Source organism: Oreochromis aureus, linkage group 6 (genome assembly GCF_013358895.1).
Source record: "Oreochromis aureus strain Israel breed Guangdong linkage group 6, ZZ_aureus, whole genome shotgun sequence".
NCBI classification, from domain to species: domain Eukaryota; kingdom Metazoa; phylum Chordata; class Actinopteri; order Cichliformes; family Cichlidae; genus Oreochromis; species Oreochromis aureus.
In genome coordinates, this window is record NC_052947.1 from 1,092,574 (window position 1) to 1,115,455 (window position 22,882).

The 22,882-nt window shown below is 41.9% G+C and overlaps 1 protein-coding gene across 1 annotated transcript; it reads right to left on the reverse strand.

Moving 5' to 3' along the window:
- Positions 1–1,206: 1,206 nt before the first annotated feature.
- Positions 1,207–21,807, reverse strand: LOC116322857 (NADH dehydrogenase [ubiquinone] iron-sulfur protein 8, mitochondrial-like). The gene is made up of 8 exons (XM_031743049.2): positions 21,681–21,807; positions 21,060–21,114; positions 20,214–20,279; positions 19,519–19,608; positions 16,000–16,108; positions 11,407–11,470; positions 10,107–10,235; positions 1,207–1,870 (listed from the first exon to the last, which is right to left on the reverse strand). The coding sequence occupies exons 2-8, from the start codon at positions 21,100–21,102 to the stop codon at positions 1,739–1,741; spliced, it is 633 nt and encodes a 210-aa protein (XP_031598909.1). The 5' UTR covers positions 21,103–21,114; positions 21,681–21,807; the 3' UTR covers positions 1,207–1,738.
- Positions 21,808–22,882: the final 1,075 nt, after the last annotated feature.

Sequence of the window (22,882 nt, forward strand, 5' to 3'; positions counted from 1 at the left end):
CACAAGGGTTAATTAAAGTAGTACTGGACATAATTAGAAAGATTCAATTGTCCCTTATTATCCCAGCTGGGCATCCGACAGCCACCAGAGTGTAGGTGTTGTGATGGAAAGTTTCTAGTTCATTCTTATATTTAGTAGTAGGTTCTTAGAACTTCTCTGTACAATTTTGTATAGCCTTTTATTTCTTAGGTGAGTGTGTGTGTCAATATGACCTGGTTAAGGCATAGAAGGATGAAATTCCCAGGGAAACCAGTGCCAGGTGCTTCCTTTAATATGGATAGCGGGAGTTGCTCCCTGCCCAGCAACTGTAGCGATGCACCAGTAATTGTGTGTGAAGGTATAAAAGAGGCGGCGCGATGTCTCAAGGGCAGAGTTCTCCTGACTGTGTAACTGTGATGTTTGCAGTCTGTTTACTCTCCTGCAGCCAGTAATTAAAAAGCTTGGCCACAGCTGATCACATTGCAGACTTTATTATCAGGAAATTCCAAGACAGTGTTCATTTCCCAGATCTTGTTCTTCAGATTCACCTGTTTAGGACTATCCTCAATGTCTGCAATGTTGCCTTCTGCTAGTGCAGTCCCCTCAGTTGTGACCACTTTCCCTCTCTTCGTTACCATCCAACTACACTTCTCCAATCCGAATGACATTCCAGTGTCATTGTTGTAGATCCTAGTCGTGTCAGTCAATATATCTCTCATCAAAATGCTTGATGTCATCCATTCTGCAGTTTGTAACCACAGTCAGTTTTGTTAATGCTTATAATCTGGACTCAATCAGGTGATTATTTATGCTGCAGTAGATCAAGGCTGCTGGAGGATTTCCAGGGGGTGGATGCACCATTTCTTCTTCACTCACCTTTTTTCACACTGTGTGTATACACTACTGTTCATTTATTCATTAGTTATTTTTAATCTCTGGCTGTTTTCCACAGTGTGTTTCGTCCCGTCTCCCTTGCCCTCATCACTAGCCGATCGTAGCAGATGGCTGGCCTTCACTGAGCCTGGTTTTGCCAGAGGTTTCACTTGTCACCAAGTGCTTGCTCATAGGAGGTCTGCTGATTGTTGGGGTTTTCTCTGCATTATTGTAGGGTCTCTACCTTACAATATAAAGCGCCTTGAGGCGACTGTTGTTGTATTTGGCGTTATATAAATAAAAATTGCATTGAAACATTTTCTATACATCGTTTTTCCACACTTGACACACAACTTTCTCCCAGAACGTTCTTTATTTGCTTGAAAGTGGAAGCAGCATGATGAACATACAACTCACTAGATGATAATCCATGCACCCTTACACTGACAGTGAAGATGAAATCAGGATTGCAGTCTTCCCTCGGTGTACATACTCACGCTGTCATAGCTTGACTCAGTCTACATGTTATTAAATTCAATTTCCACAGAAAGTATAGTCTTCATTGAATGATAGTATACTAGACCAGGCTGTGACAGCTTTAGACTCCTTACACAAATAACCAGTGGGGTATTGATCGTTCTACAATAAATATCAAATGCTATGATACTGTAAAAGTCAAATACGTCAAAATATAGTCATCATATCAGAGAGGGTTGAAACTCACACCAGAGAATATTTATGCTATGTTTAAAATAAGAATGGACAACAAAACTGAATCTAAACTGCCCATCGATTTCTTCTGGGTTTGAGTCAAAATGTGTGTGGGGCGCAAAAGATGGTTTGTGTATACTGTACGTTTGTACACCTACATGTGTGTGTGTGATGTCTATCGATATAGGTAATCAGCTTGTATGTTGGCAGCAATCTCTGCTTCCCACTTGTCTCCATTGTTGAGGAGCTTTTCCTTGTTGTAGAGCAGTTCTTCATGAGTTTCAGTAGAAAATTCAAAGTTAGGACCCTGAAAAAAAGGAAAAATGGATTACAACAGGTCTTCAAACACGAGGAGAGGAAGAGAAGAAAATAACAAAATGCAGAGAAAAGAGACTCCAAAGAATAAGAATTATGAAAGCACAAACATAAAGAAGAATGAAGATCTTTGCAATAAAAATTACTGCCAACTTTTATTATGACTCTGCCCATATTTCAGCCCTTTTCACCAAGTGTAACTAATTAAATATTCTTTTTTTTCAGCCTGTTTCAACTTTATTTGATAGACACAGTGATGAGAGGACAGGAAAGCAGGGGCAGAGAGAGGGGAAGACCCGGGCCGGCCGCTCCTACCCAATATATTTCTAAAGGTGATATTGACATGAAATTCTCATTAGATGTCAGTAACAACCCATCCAATCTACAAACGCAAAGAATTCAAACCACAGATGTTCAAATATTACGTGTAATAATGAAAAAAGTATTGAACACGCTTTACTGAAATTTGTTTAACACTTTGTGCAAAAGCCTTTGTTGGTAATGACAGCTTCAAGGCTCCACCTGTATGGGGAAACTAATCACATGCCCATTTTTCATATCTTGACGGTTCTGTGGGCCCCTTCTATGAACTCTGAGTTCTTTCCCTAGACTTTCAGTTTGATTCGGGTCATGTGATTGGCTGGGCTATTCTAGCAGCTTTATTTTCTTCCTGTGAAGAAGGGCCCGGATGGCTTGAGGATAAAAGCTCTTCTTGAGTCTCTCTGTCCTTGCCCGGATGATGCGGAACCTTCTACCAGATTGTAGAAGTTGGAACAGTTTGTTGCCAGGATGGGACGGGTCCTTCAGTATCTGCTAGGGGTGCAACGGATCACGGTTTATCCGAAATCCGAACCGATCCCACTCCACGGTTCGGTACGCACGTGATCCGAAGATTCGAAAAAGAAAAAAAAGTATGTGTATGGTGCGCGTCGTCAGTCTGTCAAGCGGTAGCGCTAGCGGTCCAAGTAGCGGAGCAGAGGAGTTTGCGGCATTTAAGCAGCCCTTTGCTGCCCAGTCCGACCGGGCTAAAGCTAAAAGCTAATGGGGTGTTTAGCTGCAGACGGGAGGCCGTCGTCTGTTGTGCAAAACAAGGTTTAAACTGTGATGAGCGTGCTTGACCCACGCTATGATATCTCTCGTTGGCGTCCACTTCAGTGACAAGATCCTTCCAAGCATGTATGAGCAGGAGAAGTTTAAAGTTATGGCTGAACTGTCCCAGGCATCTTCTGTTGCTCCAACTACAAATGGGTGGAGCTCCAGGGCAACGGAAAGCCACGTGACCGTGACCGCCCGTTATATCACAGCGGAGAGGTAGATACAAAGCCCTGCACTGCCCTATAGATTACATTAGATTAGATGAAACTTTATTTATTTCTCGGTGGGTTCCTCCGGAAATTCAGTTTCAGGAGCACAGCACCCACAGAAGTTGCAGAATGTGAGCAGAAATATACAATGTTTACACATATATAAATACAGAGTATACAAAAGGGATAAATAGAATAAATAGGAATAAGGATACAAGGAACGGCACATTTCAAGTATTGTGAGTCTATTGCACCGTTGGATATTAACAAAAACTATTGCACAGTGAAAAGGCACTACAGCTTACTTGTTCCCCCTCCTCTGTCCCCGTTTCCCCTCCAGCGAGGAGTTAAACAGTTTGATGGCGTGTGGGACAAAGGACTTGACTTTGGGAGAAGCAACCTGTCACTGAACAGACTCCTCTGGTTGTTTATGGCCATGTGCAGATGATGCAGAGGCTGCCCAGCATGGTCCATAATGTCCATATTGCACCTTAATTTGTTTTTATATAAGTGCGTGGAATGAGTCTTCAGTTGAATGTTTTTAATAGGCAAAAATACTTAAATAAGTAAGCGGTGAGTAGAATTTTTGTCTTTTTTTTCTATTTTTGCTGATCCGAAAATTGATCCGATCCGTGACTTTAAAACCGTGATCCGATCCGAACCGTGAGATTTTTGATCCGTTGCACCCCTAGTATCTGCGTTGCTCTAGTCCGGCATCTCCTGGTGTAGGTGTCCTGAAGTGGGGGGAGAGCAATCCTGCAGCAGCGTTCTGCTGTACGGATCACTCTTTCGCTTTTTGGTCCTTCACACAGCTGTTCCCGAAGCATGCTGTCATGTTCTGTGTGAGGATACTCTCCACAGCGCCTGTATAGAAGATCCTGAGGATCTTTGGAGAAACCCTGAACTTCCTTAGTTGTCGGAGGTGATACAGGCGCTGCCTAGCCTTCTTGGTCTGGACCTGAATGTGGGCAGCCCATGTCAGGTCTGAGGAGATGTGGACACCAAGATATTTGAAGGACTGCACCCTCTCCACTGGAGCTCCATTGATGAAAATGGGTTTGTAGTCTCTGTGCTGACTCCTTCTGAAGTCCACCACCAGCTCCTTGGTCTTGCTGACGTTCAGCTGGAGGTGGTTGTCCTGGCACCATGATGCCAAATTCTTCACTTCGTCCATGTAGGCCGCCTCATCGCTGTTGGAGATGGCACCCAACACCACTGTGTCGTCAGCAAACTTCACAATGGTGTTGGAGCCGTGGTGGCCACACAGTCCGAAGTGTAGAGGGAGTAGAGCAGTGGCGAGAGGACACACCCCTGTGGTGCTCCTGTGTTGATGGTGATGCTGTCGGAGACACACCCACCCACCCTCACCACCTGAGTTCTGCCGGTGAGGAAGTCCAACACCCATGCACACAGACGGCTGTTGAGTCCCAGGTCCCTCAGCTTTGTGAACAGTCTGCTGGGCACTACTGTGTTAAATGCTGAACTGTAATCAACAAACAGCATTCTCACATAGTTACCCTGTTTCTTGTCCACGTGGCTGAGGGTGGTGTGCAGGACATGGGCGATGGCGTCTTCAGTGGATCTGTTGGGTCGGTAGGCGAACTGGAGCGGATCTGTGGAGTCTGGGATGGAGGAGGAGATGATGTTCTTCAGCAGCCTCTCAAACACCTTCATGACTACCGAGGTCAGCGCAACTGGCGGTGTCGTTCAGGGATGAGGGTTTGCTGTTCTTGGGCACCGGGATGATGGTGGATCTTTTGAAGCATGTGGGGACCACAGACTTCACCAGGGACTCGTTGAAGATGTAAGTGAACACACCTGCTAGCTGGTCAGCACAGCAGCGCAGCAGACGGCCGGTGATGCCGTCTGGCCCCGCCGCTTTCCTTGTGTTCACTCTCCTCAATGCCGCTCGGACGTCATGCTCATGAAGCTGGTCACCGGTCTCTCATTGATGGCGTCATTGTCCTCGGTAGTCCAGCGGTAGATGGCATTAGCCGCCTGGCTAACCTCGAAGCAGGCGTAGAACTGGTTCAGCTCATTGGTGAATGCAGAGTCGGCGTTGATCGGCGCAGTGTCCCTGGGTTTGTAGTCCGTAATGGTGCGTAGTCCGTGCCACATACTCCGTGTGTCACCCTGGTGGAAGCGGGACTCCACACGCTCCCGGTACCGGCGTTTGGCATCTCTCACCGCTACCGTATGATGCCGCTTTGTAGGCGCTCATATCGCCAGTGGCGAGACCAGCGTTGTAGGTGGCGGTCCTGGCGTTTACTGCAGCGCGGATCGATCTGTCCATCCACGGTTTCTGGTTAGGGAATGTGGTGACTCTCGCAGTGGGGATAATCTCCTCCGCTAGCATGTTGACGAAGCTTACTGCTACTTCCGTAAACTCGTTGATGTTGACTGCGCATGCTCTGAACATGTCCCAGTCGGCGTCGTCGAAAGTGCGTCCTGTAGCGTAGCTTCTGATTGGGCAGACCACCGTTTCACCTCCCTTGTGGTTACTTCTTCCCTCCGTATGTTTTGTTTATACTGGGGATGAGGAAGATGGCGTTGTGGTCAGACTTCCCAAAAGCCGGGTGTGAGACAGCTTTGTAGCCCTGCTTGTATGGTGTGTAGCAGTGATCCAAAATTCGGTCCCCCTCGTCCGGACACGAGACATGCTGGTAAAAGTTTGGCATGACTTGTCTGAGGTTCGCTTTATTAAAGTCTCCTGCTACAATGAGGGCTGCGCCCGGATCCTTGTTTTGAAGCGAACTCAGCACATCATGTAGTTCGGACAAAGCCATACCTGTGTCCGCTTGGGGTGGGATGTAGACCGCCGTGGCGATGACCGAGGTGAACTCACGGGCAGATAGAAAGGGCGGCACTTAATGCTCAGGAATTCCAGATGTGGCGAGCAGCTGCTGGAAAGAGTAGAAATGCTCCTGGCATCACACCACTTTCTGTTTACCATGAAGCACACTCCTCCACCTTTTGTTTTGTTCGACTCTGCCGTTCTGTCCGCGGAGCACAAAGAATGAATCCGGACGGAGTTACGGCCTGGTCCGCACGGTGGGGTCAGCCATGTCTCTGTGAAGCACAGAATGTTGCAGTCCCTCATGTCACGTTGGAAGGTGACTCTTGCTCTTAGGTCATCGAGTTTGTTCTCCATGGATTGTACGTTGGCCAGTAGGATACTGGGCAGTGGTGCTGTGCGATCGCCTGCTGTCTCAGTCTGTTCCTAATGCCAGCGCGTTTCCCCGGTGCTTCTTTGTTCTCACGCCTCGGATGAGCGGCCCGTCCTTTGTTGTTCTCCGGCGCGCGTAGAATCTCTGGCGGCCAGGATGGGTCAGGTTTAAAAGTGTCCAAGATAAGATGTGCAACCTTGTCACCGATGTTTACAAGTGATCTGCCGTCGTATACTATAAGACTAGAGGATTTTGGAATGTAAACCAGTGCAAAAAATAAATAAAAAACAAGAAAAGTGGATAGTCAGAGCGGAGCGGTCAGGAAGGCGTCTGGACGTGGCCGCGCCATCTTGGTAGGTGTCATCTTCATCATTCTGGTAAACGGCATCAGATTTTTATTAAGAATGCCTCTATACATTTTTCGATTTTTTGCATTCATTCAGTACCGTATGCTGAACACAGGCCCACATCATGATGTTCCCATCTCCAAACGTCACTGCGGGTACATTGTTTTTGGGGTGATATGCAGGACTTTTTAACCTCCAAACAGGGTCTGTGTTATGGCATCCAAAGAGTTCAGTTTTGGGCTGTTTTCCCCCCAGTATTTCACAAGCTTGTCTGAATGTTGTTAAGCAAACTTTAAGAATTCTCCATCATCCAACATCACATCAGTATGTTTTGCAACAATAATCTTGTAAAGGTCTTGAGAAAGCTCATTGGTTTGATCCATCGTGAGCGATTTCTTGTGTAAATCCCTGGTGATAAGACACCTTTCTTAGGCCATTAGTTGGGACTGAACCAGCTGACATTATTTGGCCCGAAGCAGCATAATTGCTTTCTAATTACAGTTGGTATCAAGACTTTCTATTGTCTTTCTTCTTGTGTTCAGTATTTTTTCCCTGTGTCATTTCTCATTATTACACATAAATTATGGACAACTAAGGTTTCTTTGTATATGTGGATTGGATGGATTGTTATCGACATCTGATGAGAATTTCATGTCAATAGTACCTTTAGAAATATGTGACGTGCTCAACACTCGTTTTACTTATACATGAAGGAGAGAGAGAGACAGATATATAAAGATATACAGATAATATTTGTGTTTGTTTGAATAGTTCTTAGTTGTAACAATGTTCTTCAGCAATAACTCGTATACCATTGGACAACCTGTTTTTCCCTTTAAATAATGCAGACACCAATTGACTGATGTGCAGGGTCTATGCTTACTAGTTGGTCTTTCATGGGCACAACCCATATACTTAACTCTGCAGTGGAACCTACAAATGCAATTGTTTACAAATGTGACAAATTTAAGAGGAAATAAACAGGCTTTCCAACCAGACACGATGTATTCCCAAGAAACATTTTTAAATCCTGGAAATAATCAACCAAATTTCCTGGTTTATATGACATAAATATAAGATAATGTCTCACTACAGGGAGTGCAGAATTATTAGGCAAGTTGTATTTTTGAGGAATAATTTTATTATTGAACAACAACCATGTTCTCAATGAACCCAAAAAACTCATTAATATCAAAGCTGAATGTTTTTGGAAGTAGTTTTAGTTTGTTTTAGTTTTAGCTATTTTAGGGGATATCTATGTGTGCAGGTGACTATTACTGTGCATAATTATTAGGCAACTTAACAAAAACAAATATATACCCATTTCAATTATTTATTTTACCAGTGAAACCAATATAACATCTCTACATTCACAAATATACATTTCTGACATTCAAAAACAAAACAAAAACAAATCAGCGACCAATATAGCCACCTTTCTTTGCAAGGACACTCAAAAGCCTGCCATCCATGGATTCTGTCAGTGTTTTGATCTGTTCACCATCAACATTGCGTGCAGCAGCAACCACAGCCTCCCAGACACTGTTCAGAGAGGTGTACTGTTTTCCCTCCTTGTAAATCTCACATTTGATGATGGACCACAGGTTCTCAATGGGGTTCAGATCAGGTGAACAAGGAGGCCATGTCATTAGTTTTTCTTCTTTTATACCCTTTCTTGCCAGCCACGCTGTGGAGTACTTGGACGCATGTGATGGAGCATTGTCCTGCATGAAAATCATGTTTTTCTTAAAGGATGCAGACTTCTTCCTGTACCACTGCTTGAAGAAGGTGTCTTCCAGAAACTGGCAGTAGGACTGGGAGTTGAGCTTGACTCCATCCTCAACCCGAAGAGGCCCCACAAGCTCATCTTTGATGATACCAGCCCAAACCAGTACTCCACCTCCACCTTGCTGGTGTCTGAGTCGGACTGGAGCTCTCTGCCCTTTACCAATCCAGCCACGGGCCCATCCATCTGGCCCATCAAGACTCACTCTCATTTCATCAGTCCATAAAACCTTAGAAAAATCAGTCTTGAGATATTTCTTGGCCCAGTCTTGACGTTTCAGCTTGTGTGTCTTGTTCAGTGGTGGTCGTCTTTCAGCCTTTCTTACCTTGGCCATGTCTCTGAGTATGCACACACCTTGTGCTTTTGGGCACTCAGTGATGTTGCAGCTCTGAAATATGGCCAAACTGGTGGCAAGTGGCATCTTGGCAGCTGCACACTTGACTTTTCTCAGTTCATGGGCAGTTATTTTGCACCTTGGTTTTTCCACACGCTTCTTGCGACCCTGTTGACTATTTTGAATGAAACGCTTGATTGTTCGATAATCACGCTTCAGAAGCTTTGCAATTTTAAGACTGCTGCATCCCTCTGCAAGATATCTCACTATTTTTGACTTTTCTGAGCCTGTCAAGTCCTTCTTTTGACCCATTTTGCCAAAGGAAAGGAAGTTGCCTAATAATTATGCACACCTGATATAGGGTGTTGATGTCATTAGACCACACCCCTTCTCATTACAGAGATGCACATCACCTAATATGCTTAATTGGTAGTAGGCTTTCGAGCCTATACAGCAGGGGTGGGCAATTCCAGGCCCCGAGGGCCGGTGTCCCTGCAGGTTTTAGATCTCACCTTGGGTCAACACAACTGAATCACATGATTAGTTCGTTACCAGGCCTCTGGAGAACATCAGGACATGTTGAGGAGCTAATTTAGCCATTTAAATCAGCTGTGTTGGTTCAAGGACACATGTAAAACCTGCAGGGACACCGGCCCTCGGTGCCCACCCCTGCTATACAGCTTGGAGTAAGACAACATGCATGAAGAGGATGATGTGGACAAAATACTCATTTGCCTAATAATTCTGCACTCCCTGTAGACAACAACAGTATGCTAGCTGTCCCATTGCTCGCCACAGTTGTTGGGGGTCTAAATGGACTATCATTATGGGCACCTAATGCCTTGCATTCCCTACAGAGGAAGTTGTATTTTTATTCGTAAAGGACTTTATTAAAAGTGCTCCCTATCAAATGTTTTTGTGCCTGAATGTTTCTGGTAGAGTACAGTTTATTAATTATTTTAAAGACAATGATCATACAATAATATAGATACATCTTGGATTTAACTTCCTAGTAGTTTGAAAAAAGACAAATGATAAAAACATAATTAGTTGAATCTCTGTCTGCAGCACAGCAAACTGCACTTTGTACTGTTTGATTTGGTGATATGGTGATATCGCTGGCCATATTACCTTGAGCTTATACTCGCTAGCGAGCAGAAAAAAATTAATAAATAAATGTTTAAATACCTATGAAATGTGTGATATGAAAATTGCACATACGAACATGCAGTGGGGCTACCCACACTATCCAAGACTGTGCTATGCTGTGGAAAAAGACCTCACACACACCTCTACAATGGCGTCCACAGGACATGCCTCCTGACAGAAACCGCAGTAGATACATTTGGTCATGTCAATGTCGTAGCGAGTTGTCCTCCTGCTGCCATCAGCGCGCGTCTCTGCCTCTATGGTGATGGCCTGGAAAGGAAAATTGTTAGCGATGATATCAACGGCGCTATCTGGTATTTGTACTAATGATGAATACAAACATTCATTCCCCAATATACAGTACTGTGCAAACATCTTGACCCTCTTATCATTTCTTTTCTTTTCTTTTTTTTGCTTCCAGGGAGCAAGACATTCAAATCAAGGCTCTACTCTGATCGCATCCTTAATGAGTGGTCTTAATGAGTAATAGTTTTCCAGGGTTTCTTTGGACATTAGTTGCTTTTTCAGTCCAGTCCTTGTACTCGGCTAAAATGACTTTCAGAGGTTTTCAAAGGTTTTTTAAGACACTTTTAACACTTTCAAGCAATAAAAAGGCACCTAACTCCTGGGATGAGCCAGTGTTTTGTCTACACATAACAGACAACTTAGCAACGAAACAATTTTAGATTGTATCCTTGCAGCCTGTCACATAAATCTATTATTTAGTCCTATATTTTAAAGACAACAGTTTGAGAGGCATGAAATAGGATTTTTAGAGCAACAAGATGAGTTCTAAGAGCTGTTAACCAAGAACCTGGCATATCTCAGCTAAGTGGGCTAATTTGAGGAAACTGGACAATTGGGGGACAAAAAAAATTAGTGCCAGGTATGTGAAAGTCATATAAAAAAACAAAATAGGGGGAAAAAATCCAGCATAGACCTGACACATGACCTGATAGATGCATCTGGCCTCATGGTTCACCTATCTACTGTTCGTCAAAGCCTCAGGAATGTTCTCAGTGGAGGGTGGCATCCAAAGAAGAGCTTTAAATGCCCTCCAAGAAGCCTGGTGAACCATTCCTGAAGACTGCTTAAAGAAAATACACAAAGAGAATTCAGACTGTGTTGAAGAACAAAGCTGCTCCTACCAAATATTGAATTTCGAGCTCATTAGAATTGTACAAATTATGTTTTTGACTTCTCTCTTACATTTCAATTTATGTTTGAACATGTTTGAATAAATCACTGCACATATTTCCAATTTTCCCAGCAAAATACAAAGAAATGATAGGTGGCTCAAGACTTTTGCACTGTATCATATACATGTTCAGTTATACAGTTGAGGTACTGTGAGGACAGTTATGCTGCAAACATATCTAGAGCCAAAGTTGTTTTTATCTCATTCATATTTGTTCACATAGGTATGACTATTTGTTTATACCTGGGCAGGACAGATTGCTTCACACAGCTTGCAAGCAATGCAACGCTCTTCTCCTGAGGGATACCTGTTGGGACACATTCCAAAAACTAGGTGAGGTTTGATTACTAATGGAATGTTATCTCAGAGCCTCCTATAAAATCTTAGATGTATGGAGTTGTTTTCAGATACTATTCAAAGATGCTAACAGATCAGACAAAAGTTACATTTAAAAAGTTTAGATGTTTTTCTTGCATTGGACATGATCCTTCTTATATAAGAAGTTACTGGTCAATTTGTTAAAGGTATTAAACAGCTATAAGGTAAGAAAACACTTTTAAAAAAAGTTTAAAATCAAAATAACAGCTATACTATATAATCCTCAAGCTATGGGAATGACATAATGAACATTACATCACCTGTTGTGATCTACTGTTTTTTTGGGGGGGTGGGGGTTATAGTGTGTGCTCCATCCCGAGATTTTACAAGTCTTTTTTTCACATTTTCATTAGTTAATACTCAGACAGTCCTAATCCATCTGTACCAAATAACACTGTGATGTTACCACAATGTGTTAAACACAATGTGATGGTAAGGCAAGACATTGAAAATTTCAGGTTTTTATCTGTAATAGTTCTTGAGATATTGATGTTCAAACATTACTTTCAATTTCAACTAGCAGAAAGCTAAAATTAAGACAATTATTTTATAGTGTATACTCGAACTTTGGATCACACAACTTTTTTGAAAACTGGAGATGGCTGAGGAGAAACTAAATTAGTGTGTGCACAAATATGAGACTTTCCAAGGGTGCTGGTTTTCATTTATATTTTAACTAGCCAATTATCAGGAATTTATTTGTCTCAAACCACAGATCCTGTTTCATTTCAGGCTTTTATTGTTAATATCTTATTTTATATTGTTTGCAGCTGATATAGCAGAATACATGCATGGATACGAGCTCATATCTCCATATGAAACAAACACACACACACACACACACACACACACACACACACACACACACACACATATATACATATATACATAGATAGATATAGATATAGATATATATGTACACACGTATATATGTACACATACATATGTACATGTATCTATCTATCTATATCTATACATATATATGTTAGGGGTGCAACGATACATGTATCTGTATTGAACCGTTCGGTACAGTGTATTGAACAATACAAAATTTTTAATTTATTTGATCAACTTTCCTTCTGACGATGCCGTCTGTGTTGAGGGCTCAGTGGATCTGCGTTCGATTACTCTGCCTAGGCTGCATTGTCGAGCGCAGATCCACTGAGCGCCGCCCATATGCATTCACTCAGGTTAGCATGGCAACTGACTCAACGCTACCCGAAACTGAACCTCATCCACCGTCATTCAGATCTGGCGTTTGGAACTATTTTGGTTTTCATGTGAAGTATGACCCTACTTAAGCGCATCATGGACAAAAGTACAGGGTGGGCCATTTATATGGATACACCGTAATAAAATGGGAATGGTTGGTGATATTAAAGTCCTGTTTGTGGCACATTAGTATATGTGAGGGGGCAAACTCCTCAAGATGGGTGGTGACCATGGTGGCCATTTAGAAGTCGGCCATCTTGGATACAACTTTTGTTTTTTCAATAGGAAGAGGGCCATGTGACACATCAGACTTATTGGTAATGTCACAAGAAAAACAATGGTGTGCTTGGTTTCAACGTAACTTTACTCTTTCATGAGTTATTTACAAGTTTCTCTTTGTTCACAGCCATTGACATGTCGAAGAGGTTAACACGTGAGGAGCGGATCGAAATTGTGTTGATATCTGGTGAACGCACTAACCGGGTCATTGTAGCAGATTTCAATGCAAGACACCCTACGAGACCACCCATCTCCCATGCTACAGTTAGCAAACTGCTTGCTAAGTTTCGTGAAACTGGTTCAGTGTTGGATATGCCAAAATGTGGACGCAAGAAAACTGTCACTAATGAAGAAACATCAGTGGCTGTCCTAGCTTCATTCAGCAAGAGCCCACAGCGTAGCACTCGCGCGCATGTCACTGGAGAGTGGCATTAGTCGAACATCCTTCGGGCGGATATTAGCTACTCACAAATGGCACCCTTACAAACTCCAGCTACTGCAGCATCTCAACGAGGATGACCCAGATCGGCGCACAGAATTTGCAGAATGGGCAAAACAAAAATTGGAACAGGACCCTCAGTTCACGCAGAAGATTTCGTTCAGTGATGAGGCAAACTTTTATGTGAATGGTGAAGTTAACAAACAAAACCACCACTATTGGTCTGACACTAACCCACATTGGATGGATCCCTCCAAGACTGTTGGAACGACAAGAGTGATGGTTTGGTGTGGTATATGGGGTACAACGATAGTGGGTCCATTCTTCATCAATGGAAACCTCAAGGCCACTGGATATTTGAAATTGCTACATGATGATGTGTTTCCCTCTTTATGCACTGAAGCTGGCACGTTCCCTGAGTTTTTCCAGCAAAATGGTGCACCACCACATTATGGGTGCCAGGTCCGAGCATTCCTAGATGAACAGTTTCCTGGAAAGTGGATTGGTCGGCGTGGGCCAGTTGAATGGCCCCCAAGGCCTCCCGATCTGACCCCCTTAGACTTTTATCTTTAGGGTCATCTGAAGGCAATTGTCTATGGTGTGAAGATACGAGATGTGCAGCACCTGAAATTACGGATACTGGATGCCTGTGCTGGCATTTCTCCTGCAGTGTTGCTATCAGTGTGTAAAGAGTGGGAGAAGAGGGTTGCACTGACAATCCAACACAATGGGCAGCACATTGAACACATTTTATAAGTGGTCAGAAACTTGTAAATAACTCATGAAAGAATAAAGTTACGTTGAAACCAAGCACACCATTGTTTTTCTTGTGACATTACCAACAAGTTTGATGTGTCACATGGCCCTCTTCCTATTGAAAAAACAAAAGTTGTATCCAAGATGGCCGACTTCTAAATGGCCACCATGGTCACCACACATCTTGAGGAGTTTGCCCCCTCACATATACTAATGTGCCACAAACAGTAGGGCTGCACGATTTTGCATAAAATGAGAATCACGATTTTTTTGCCTAGAATTGAGATCACGATTCTCTCACGATTTTCTTTTCCAATATAAATATTTATTGCACTTATTAACTGCACATCAACTTCGTAACAGTTGAAACTGAACATAAAAACAATAAATAAAAATAAAAACAATAAATGTCTCACATTTTGTCGTTGCCGCAAAATGTTGTACTGCTTGAAATTCTGTCTCCACCGTTGCTCGACACTGCGTGTATAGAGCAGGTAGTGCAACAATAGAAAAATAGTTGCGGGACGGCACTGTGTAGCGTTTGTCTAGGGCAGGGGTGTCAAACTCAAATACACAGTGGGCCAAAATTCAAAACTGGAACAAAGTCGTGGGCTAACATTAATATTTATTGAAAAAAAAAATCTTCCTCCAGATATAAGAATGAATCTTTTCTCATGGACTCAAACAAGTTTTGCTGAAAAACTGAATATGGAACAAGCAAAGCTTAATACTAAACGATATATATATTAGCTGTATAATACCAGTAGGCCAACTCTAATAGTAATTTGGCATGGCTTCAAGCGGGCCAAATGTAATTAGGCTCTATGGGCCAAATTTGGCCCAGCAGGGCCAGAGTTTGACACCTATGGTCTAGGGTGTTGATCATTTTCCTAAATCCCTCGTTTTGCACAGTGTTGATATATCTTTGGTCAGGTGATAAGTAATAGCCTCCGTAATTTCTTTGAGCCTGCGGGAGTTCGACGTGTATAGGGAAGCGCTGTATAAGGTTCCCGTTATTGATGTTTGGGTGGTTGACCGGCACAAATTTTCTCCTGTCACTTTCTCGTCATCCCTGACGTGTTCTCTGTTGTTTTTTCCCTGCCAATTTGAGCATCACGGCACAGCTTCTGTATCACGTGGTATAAGGCTCCGCCCATGTCATTTGTTGAGCAGGAAGGGTGAGCGCTTGTTTTCATGCAGATTACGTCCCGGATCAAAATGCGGTACAATCATCGTCGTCTTTTTTTTTTTTTTTTTTTTAAATCGTTGTCATTTGGAAATGAGATCGCACATAAGTATGAATCGAGATCGCGATTTTCTAACGATTAATCGTGCAGCCCTAACAAACAGTACTTTAATATCACCAACCATTCCCATTTTATTACGGTGTATCCATATAAATGGCCCACCCTGTACAACAGTATGTAGGATGCGCCACGCAATGCTCAGTTACATCGGTCAGAAACCAGCGAATATTACTGCACATTTACGCCGACATCACACTAGTGCAAAGACAAGTGGAAGCAGACAAAGACAACAACAAGCACGCGTGCTACAAACTTTACCCAAGTCATTTAGACAGCCGTTAGCACATGATTTTAAGAGGGCAAAAGAGATAGACAGGGCAATTGCTACTTTTATTGCTGTCAACAAAATAGCTTTCATTTGGAAAGAGACAATTCTCTGTAATAAACACTCTTTTGCACAGATGAGTGATTTCTCCATCAGATACATTTTTTTTTATTTATTATTTTGTTATTATTTTGCCTCACCTGCGCAATGCATGTTCTCCTCTGAAGCGTGGTGACAGTGGTCCTTTTTCAAACGGGTAGTTAATGGTGGCAGGCTCTCTGAACAGGTAGCTCATTGTCATGCCTAGACCTGGCATTACAACAAAACCACATGTTTTCAAATGAGAACACTCAGAATTATTAACACCTCCATGAAAATGTTATGCATCTGTATTAAAAAAGTTCCCCATCTTTTATCTCTCAAGCTCAGGTCCTCTACCAGAGGGGCCTGGGAGCTTGATGGTCGTGCACAGTATCTTTGCTGTTTCTAGGACTGCGCTCTTCTGGACAGAGATCTTGGATGTTGTTCCTGGGATCTGCTGGAGACACTCGCCTAGTTTAGGGGTCACTGCACCAAGTGCTCCAATTACCACTGGGACCACTATTACCTTCACCCTCCACATCTTCTCAAGCTCTTCTCTGAGCCCTTGGTATTTGTCCAGCTTTTTGTGTTCCTTCTTCCTGATGTTGCTATCATTTGGTATCGCTACATCGATCAGTACGGCTGTCTTCCTCTGCTTCCCTACCACTACTACGTCCGGTTGGTTAGCCATCACCAGTTTGTCCGTTTGTATCTGGAAGTCCTACAGGACCACCATTTTGACCTCAGGACTTCCAGGCTACACCCGGCACAGATGTTCCTGTATACTGTGTCGGCCACTTGGTTATGGCGTTCCATGTATGCCCTGCCTGCCAGCATCTTGCACCCTGCTGTTATGTGCTGGATCCCCTCAGTTGTGGCTACCATCCCTCTCTCTGTTACCATCCGACTACACTTCTCCAATCCGAATGACATTCCAATGTCACTGTTGTAAATCTTGGTGGTGTGAATCAGTGAATCGATGTCTCATTCACTCTTGGCAGCTTGTTGTCATCCATGTAAAGAAGGTGGCTGACAATTGCTCCATTTCGTAGTCAGTCAGACGCCACATCTCCATTGCGTTCCTGATGAAGGCTCTTAGGGTCCTGTTGATCTTGTACAGATTGAGGCATTCCAGGATCCACATGTGGGGAATGGAGTCATAGGCCTTCTTGTAGTCAATCCAGGCCAGTGCACAGGTTGGTGAGCCTTGTCTTGCAGTCTCGGGAGACTGCTCTGTCTACCAGCAGCTGCTTTTTCGCTCCTCTGGTATTGGCTGCCAATTATTATATTGAATTATGTTTTAGGTCGGTGACGTGTTGGAAGACAAATTGACGTTCCAGACCCAGTTTTGCTGCTAACTGCTTGAGGTTTTATTTCAAAATCTTTACATATCCTTTCTTCAAAATTCCTTCCATTCTGAAAAGATTCCCAGATTCGGACGCACTGAAGCATCCCCACAGCATAATAAGCATCGTCCCCACAATGAAGCACAGTGGGGAAACACTGTGCTTCATTGTGGGGACGATGCTTTTTAGGTTGTATGCCTCTTCCTTCATTTCCAAACAGACCTCTAGTTTTGTCTAATCTGACCAAAGGATGCTTCCAGTTAGGGCTGGGCCATATTATACCGTTCACGGTAATGGTAAGCAACGATAAGAAAATGAAATATCGCGATAGAATATGGGTAAAACGCGCATGCGCAGTGCCTTTGTTTTCATACATACATGGCCGAAAAAGCACGGCGGCAATGGAGAATGAGAAGGGCGAAAGTGGATTGTTGAGTGAAACGGATGAACCAGAATTGGTTTGTAAAAATGGTGCCACTTCAGTGATGTGGATGGTTTGGTGTTTGTCCGTCAGATACACAACAAAGCACTTTTTTTTTTTTGTAGAACATGCAAGCGGGCTGTCGTTATTGCCGTATTTGTCGGACTAAGGTGCTCATAAATCTGGGAGTAACCTGGGTCCTAAACTCTGTCCGCTTCAGGTCCCAAAGTCAAACAAACACTACAGCATCACTGAGAGTTAAAAACTGTCTAAATTCTTTCATCTTTAATAAAACGATCAGCATTGCTGCTTTACCAGGTGTAACTATGAAGTTTAACATCCAGGCATCCATGAAAACAGAATTTATTACATTTAACGGAGTTAGATGTTAGCAGGAAGTTAGCGGAAGTTAGCTCGCTAGTTTCGCTAGTTACCTAAGCATGATACAGCATGTTTTGACTGAGAGATGTCTGAAAAAATTCAAACGTACAGCTCTGCTATCACTTCCAACATAAATGAAGACAGGAAACTAAACAGCAGTGACGTTTGTAGGGTTACCGAAGTTGGGCTAGCTGGTATATAATGATGTGCTATGTGATCGCTAGTGACACAGCTATATTAGCATAACATAAACAGTGAAGCTGGAGGATGAACGCTAACACTTTTCCACTCAATAAAAGTGGAAACGTGAAGGTTCCCGATGGTTAGGGACAAATGCAATCGCATGGCAGGATGCTGTAAACGGACCAAACTTCAGTCAGGAGAACAACTGAGAAAATCCATCCACAATACGAGGTTACTCATTAATATACTGCAACAACATGGGAATAGAGCAGCTGTGATAGAATACAGCATTAATGAATCAATGGCACAGAAGTGGAGGAAGCAAGAAGAATGAGTTGAATAAAGTTTGATTTATCTGACTGCTTTGTTTCGCTTAATGTGCCTTATAATCCCGTGCACGTTATGGTCCGAAAAATACGTATTTGACTTTTTTATTTGGCACACTGCTGTTTAATGTTGCAAAGCACCTCTTTTTTAACTTCAGTGGATATTATACATGGTTATGCTCAGGATATGTCAGCCCATTTCTACTGGAAATGCCTTTTGGTTAAACTTTCAGCAAGGAATTTGCATTTGCACTGTTAAATTTTTATATAGCTTTAATGCACATAAAAAAACAGCTGCTTGTTTAAGTGAAAATAAATGGATGGGGTTTTTTTTGTGCTAGTAAAGTTGTGGAGTTGTATTTTGTCTCGCAGAAATTATATCGTCAGTTATATCGTTATCGCAAATTTTCAAATATATATCGTGATATATATTTTTGGCCATATTGCCCTGCTCTACTTCCAGTATACGTAATTTTTTCCCAGGTTGTCCTTAGCATACTTCAATTTGGCTTGAAGGTGTCTCTTGTGCCGAACTTGAAGGCTTTTTTGTTCTGCAACCTCACAGTCCAATGTTGTGTAGGGTTCTAATGACTATAATTTCCGACTCTGCTAAATTTTGTTGTTTTGGAGTCACTAACTGTTGCCCCTCAGGCAGACGGTACAGAGCAATCAGTGTAAGCTGATTGCTCTGTACATTCCACTGATAAGGAACATCCAGATGCACAGAATCAACTTACTGGGATAAAAACATTAAAATATCACGGGGGACTAATGTTATCTTCATCTGTAAGATAACAAATACAAAGAACATTTTCCATGAAATGACAGTAACGCAACCACGTCCACTGGTAAAGGAAAATACAAGTTAAATAAGTATATATTCCACTGTGAATCAACAAAAGCTGAAAACTACTACATTTATAATGTCACACATCAGAAACATCCAATTATTTCTACAGGACAGAAAAACATTCAACTGACCTCTGAAGAGCTCTGTCCATAGCAGTGTTTGTGCTGCTCTGTCTGTGATGGACTTCATGTCAACAGGGATCTCCTTAGCATTCACATACTCTTATGTAGACAAGGAAAAAAAACACACACACACACGAAACAAAATAATGGTAATATGCCCAATTTACATGAGTGTAAATTGTAAAATATCAATATAATTCATAAATCTTTTTTTTTTTCATTTGTCAAATGCAGGCTGTTCTATTCCTCATATACCAATTTGTGGCTTTAGGTATCATATCAAAATTTAAATGACAGGTCAAGCAACTAAAGCTCCTAAAAGTCACCAAAGGCATTTTCAAATGCAATGCAGGCTTGAACTTTTTTTGGACCTGACATGACAGAGGTACCTGTGCAAATGACAAGGTTTATCTCTCAGTGTGTTTGGACTTTAAATGTTCTTTAATCCTGACCCTACTAAAGAAATCCGTGTGATGTCGGCTTTTGCTGAAAGAACACATAAACACATAGAGTATTTCCAGTAGTCCAAGCTTTTCTGAAGCTGAGTACATCATTCTTCAGGATGTAAGAATGTGAGAAAAGCCCAACTAAGGAAAACATCCTGAGCTAAATTCCAGAACGGTCTGAAGTCCGTGTGTGAATAAATATATCGTGGTACAGCCTCTGAAAGCCCTTGAATTGAGTTGTGTTGTAGCAGCACTTACTGAATCCGTCCCTTTGTGCAGACACACTGAAGGACCTCGCTAGATTCTGGCTGGCCACAAAAAAACCTGTAGGTAAAAACATTTCAGAAAAGATAAACAGTAAACCTACTACAATGCAGTCAACTTGACACTACAGGAACCAGTCTAGAGTGGAGTAATACAACAGAATTTTCCATCAACACAGAGTATAAATCTTTCACACTTTTAGCTTCTGTCAAGAACAATTTAAAACTCTTGTGATGGTAAATGAACTGTTAATTATATTGCCGTTTTCTATCCTTGCCTTACTACTGAGCACTAAAAGCGCTTTAAACCTGTACTGTTTGAGTTAAATATCAGCATTAAACAACAACTAACTGGCTTTCATTGTCTCTTCATTGTACCTAGCAATAGCCATGGATATCACAGCCTAATCTGCACCAGTCAAATATAGTCCCTTACATTAAATAATACAACACGACTACAAACAAACCAATTTAGTCTACATTCCAATAAAGTGAACAGCCTATTGTTGTCATACAACACTGATTTTGAATAATGAAATGTTTATAAATCACTTTGCTGTTCAAGAAATCTGTTTATGGTAAATACCTAGATGACATCAGCAACACAATAAACTTCAAAACTACAGTTTCCTTATTGAGGTGTTGGACATTACCTGGTACTTCTAAAGCTAAAAAAACATTTAATGTGTTCATGCTCACTCTCATTCCGTGCTAGGGCTAGGCTGCAACTTTACCGACATCTGTATACATAAATGCATGACAGGGGTGAGAAGTAAAAAAGGATATGTGGCAACAAGGCTCTCTGAACTGTTGAGTGAATAAGGATGTAAGGCCGTCTTACCTGGCCTTGATGCAGAGTAAAGTACACGTAGTGTTGCAGCCATCACGTCTTAAACCTGAAACCAGACATCCAAGTTTATGCATTAAGGTTTAATAGTTGAAAGAGAACAAAACGTGGATAATATTAACAGATAAACGTTCATTTTGATTTTGAAGTTATGGCATATGAAACAATATGCATGCAAACGTTTATTGATCCTGTACTGTTACTTTCTGATATTAAACGTAATGTACAATGCAATAAAGCCTTTCTAGATTATATAACAATATCAAAATTTGGAAATAAAAGTACTTCGGCAACACTCGATAGTGACAGTGACTACTAAAACACACACGCATGACAAATTGACAACCAACTTCCCATCATTTAAAACACAATAAATACTAGCAGAGTTTAGGTTTGCCTTCCAAACGGAACGTAAGCGTTTCTTGCTAAGATCACCTGTTTCTTAAACTAAGCTAGCACTGGATAGCAGCTGATTTGGAGCACACATTGTCAAGGACTTTTGCACATTTCGTTTTAGATAAATTGCTGTATCTATATCCCATCCTATATAAACCGAGCATGACACCAAATCAACAATTCACTGTTATAAAAAAAACTTGGAAATCGTTTCTCTACCTTTAAGGTTTTTGAAATGACCGAAACGTCGGTACTTGGCCTTCTGAACTACAACAGCGGACGATTTGAAGAACGGACCCGGGATTACAGGAAGTTACACGGGGTGACGTCACGAATACGTTTGCAAAGACGAATTACTGCCCTCATGAGGCGCTAGTGTAGGTGCGCCTGACATTAGTGCTTCAGTTCTTACTGGCAAAAAGAAATTAGGTTCACAATGCCAGACGTCTTATTTGTGAGCGCATCCTGCAGTCAGACAGCGCAGCGGGGTAGTAACGGTAAATGGATGAATGAAATAATGGTAAATGGACCTGTTCTTATATAGCGCTTTTCTAGTCTGAGCACTACACAACTTGCCTCATTCACCCAAGAACTTTTTTATATGCTGTTTCTAAGCGCCTTCTGTCTAAAGCATACGAGCAACATGGGGTTAGTATCTTGCCCAGGAATATTTGGCATGCAGACTGGGATCAAAACACTAACGTTCCGGTTAGGTGACCTGCTCTACCACCTAAGCTACAGCCACCCCTGTAATAATGCAGAGTTGTAGTGCTCCAGGGGATTACACTTGGTTGCCGTTATTACCATAATTATCATTACTTTATTTTATTTTTTTAGAGGAAATAAATTATTTACAGCTTAAGTTTTTGAAATTCAGTTGTTCCTTTGGGAGTACGTCATAAAGCTAATAAAGACAAAGTTTGTGGTAAAAACTATTGTGATAATTAGGTTTAGATTCAGTAATAATGACTTTGGTTAACTTACCTACTGAAAAAAAACATGACAGTTAAGATAAATTAATAGTTATAAAAGTTTTCTATAAGGTGAAGTCATCTGTTTGCTGGGAATCCTGTGAGGTTCTGTGGACTGAGATTTAGATGGAGCAGAGGATTTATCCAGAGCACCTCGCATGATTACAAACTATTCCACCATAAGACCCTGATCTCTGTGAGTAACAGCTCATCTGTTGAGATGTAGACAAACACCAACATTCAGATGAGCTTCGAATGAACCTTGTGTGATATGTGGTTCTTTACAAAAGAAAAATAATAATAATTCAAGCTAATAATTTTGAGAAAATTTCAAAGGCTACTAAATGAAATGCAGTCTTCTGTCTCCCTCTAGTGGTGGTTAATCAACTCATCACCAAGTGCAAATGTGGGATGGAAAAACAAAAATCAATAACTTTATAAGTAATTTAA